The following is a 1,643-nucleotide window of genomic DNA, read 5'->3' as shown; positions in this document are numbered from 1 at the left end:
CAAAATGTACAGAGGAAATGACTGCTACCTGGCACTTGGACTCCATAAACGTTGGCCTCTTTGAGACAATCACTGAGCGTCAGGATGTCAGACACCTCGTTTGTGGCCACATTCTCACCTTTCCACCTGTTGAACAAACAAGTTGCAACTCATATCGATTTTGATTTTGTTTATAAAAAGTACAATTTACAAAATACTCGCGTGAGAAACAAACCATAACAATAAGGTTGTACATTAAGTGTTGCAGGACTGTCTCGTAAAAATTCTCCAGTTTAGATAGTTGTGGTAGAAAGAGAGTTGTAATAATAATGGATTGCATCTCAAACGGGAAGTAGATCATCATTTCAATACAAAAGAAATACAAAAGCACATTTGGGAGAAAAAAACTAATAAACCTTGTGTTTTTTTTTTTTATTTCATAATTTTTCTTTTTTCTAAATTTATACAAAAAGTGGCAGAATTTCTCTTAAACCTGCTGCAGCTAAATTAACGAGTAAAGAGATTCTACTCTACATTAAAATCACTGTGTACATGAGTTCTGTACCTGAATGTGTCACCTACACGATCCTGAAAGTAAATGAAGTTGTCTTTATCAATCTTCATTAGGTCTCCACTGTTGAAGTAAAGATCTCCCTTCTTGAGAACATTGCGAAGTCTTTTCCTTTCCGTTTGTTCCTCGTTCTGGGCGTATCCCACGAAAGGAGCGATGTCTGTGATCTTCGACACCAGCAGTCCTGTCTCACCTTAAGGAGAAAGACAACGAGACATGTCTTTTACAGCCGTTGTCTATCAATGGAATACTTTCCCCCATCTTCGAGGTCCTGATTTAGTTGGTAAACAGCCCCTGCTGTCTACAAGATCCAGATGTTATATCGAGGGTCATGGTGCATAAAATAAGCATAGACATATATATCAAGTTTAGGCTGGAGTTTCTTCACCTTTGAGCGACACCACACAGAGGCCGTTAGCATCTCGAATCGGTTCATCCCGCTCCGTGTCGTACTTAATAAGAGTGAAGGGAAACAGCTTCTACAGGAGTAAAGAAGTAAAGACATTAGAGTTGCTTTATATGCATTATACAGTTGAATAAAAATAATCTATTGACAGACATGACATTCTAATAAATGACATATGTGTGATTTCAACAAATGTATATATATATATATATATACGTACCTACTTTTACACACACACTTATTAATTGGCTGTAATTGATAGCAGGAAGACTGTTGACAGAATATTTTTTTATTTTTCCATTCTTACCTGATGAAAAAAGTTAACTCGCCCAATAGCTCCAATTTTCCCGGCGTAGTTGATAAATCCCACATTTCCCTCTGTGGAGGCGTAAAACTCTCGGACCTGAATGTTTCCAAAGCGATTGAGAAACTCCCTCCATATCTCTGCTCTGATCCCGTTGCCAATGGCCATTCTTACTTTATGTTCCTTGTCATTTTCTTTCTGCATTGTCACATAAAAAAAGAAAATTAATAGATCAAGCATTTTGCAAATATTACAAAAATACATGATTGATAGTTGCTGGAATTGACTGACTGTAAAAATCTTATCAAACATAGAAGAAATAGTGGAGGTGGGGCCAAAAAACACCTGTCAGCAGTTTTTAAGGGGGTTTATAAAATGTGAGA

General features: G+C 37.0%; 1 protein-coding gene across 1 annotated transcript; it reads right to left on the bottom strand.

Moving 5' to 3' along the window:
* Window positions 1–28: 28 nt before the first annotated feature.
* Window positions 29–1,628, bottom strand: LOC116380753 (very long-chain acyl-CoA synthetase-like; the record flags this gene model as incomplete). Its single annotated transcript, XM_031842627.1, has 4 exons — window positions 1,264–1,628; window positions 939–1,029; window positions 545–743; window positions 29–126 (listed from the first exon to the last, which is right to left on the bottom strand). Coding segments are annotated over exons 1-4 (697 nt in total), but the record flags the coding sequence as incomplete, so codon positions are not given.
* Between the last annotated feature and the right edge of the window lie 15 nt (window positions 1,629–1,643).

This window comes from Anarrhichthys ocellatus, unplaced genomic scaffold (assembly GCF_004355925.1).
Source record: "Anarrhichthys ocellatus isolate YVR2014 unplaced genomic scaffold, GSC_Weel_1.0 scaffold8684, whole genome shotgun sequence".
NCBI lineage: Eukaryota > Metazoa > Chordata > Actinopteri > Perciformes > Anarhichadidae > Anarrhichthys > Anarrhichthys ocellatus.
Note: the sequence above shows the minus strand (reverse complement) of the source record. Positions and strands in the feature narration are given on the sequence as shown.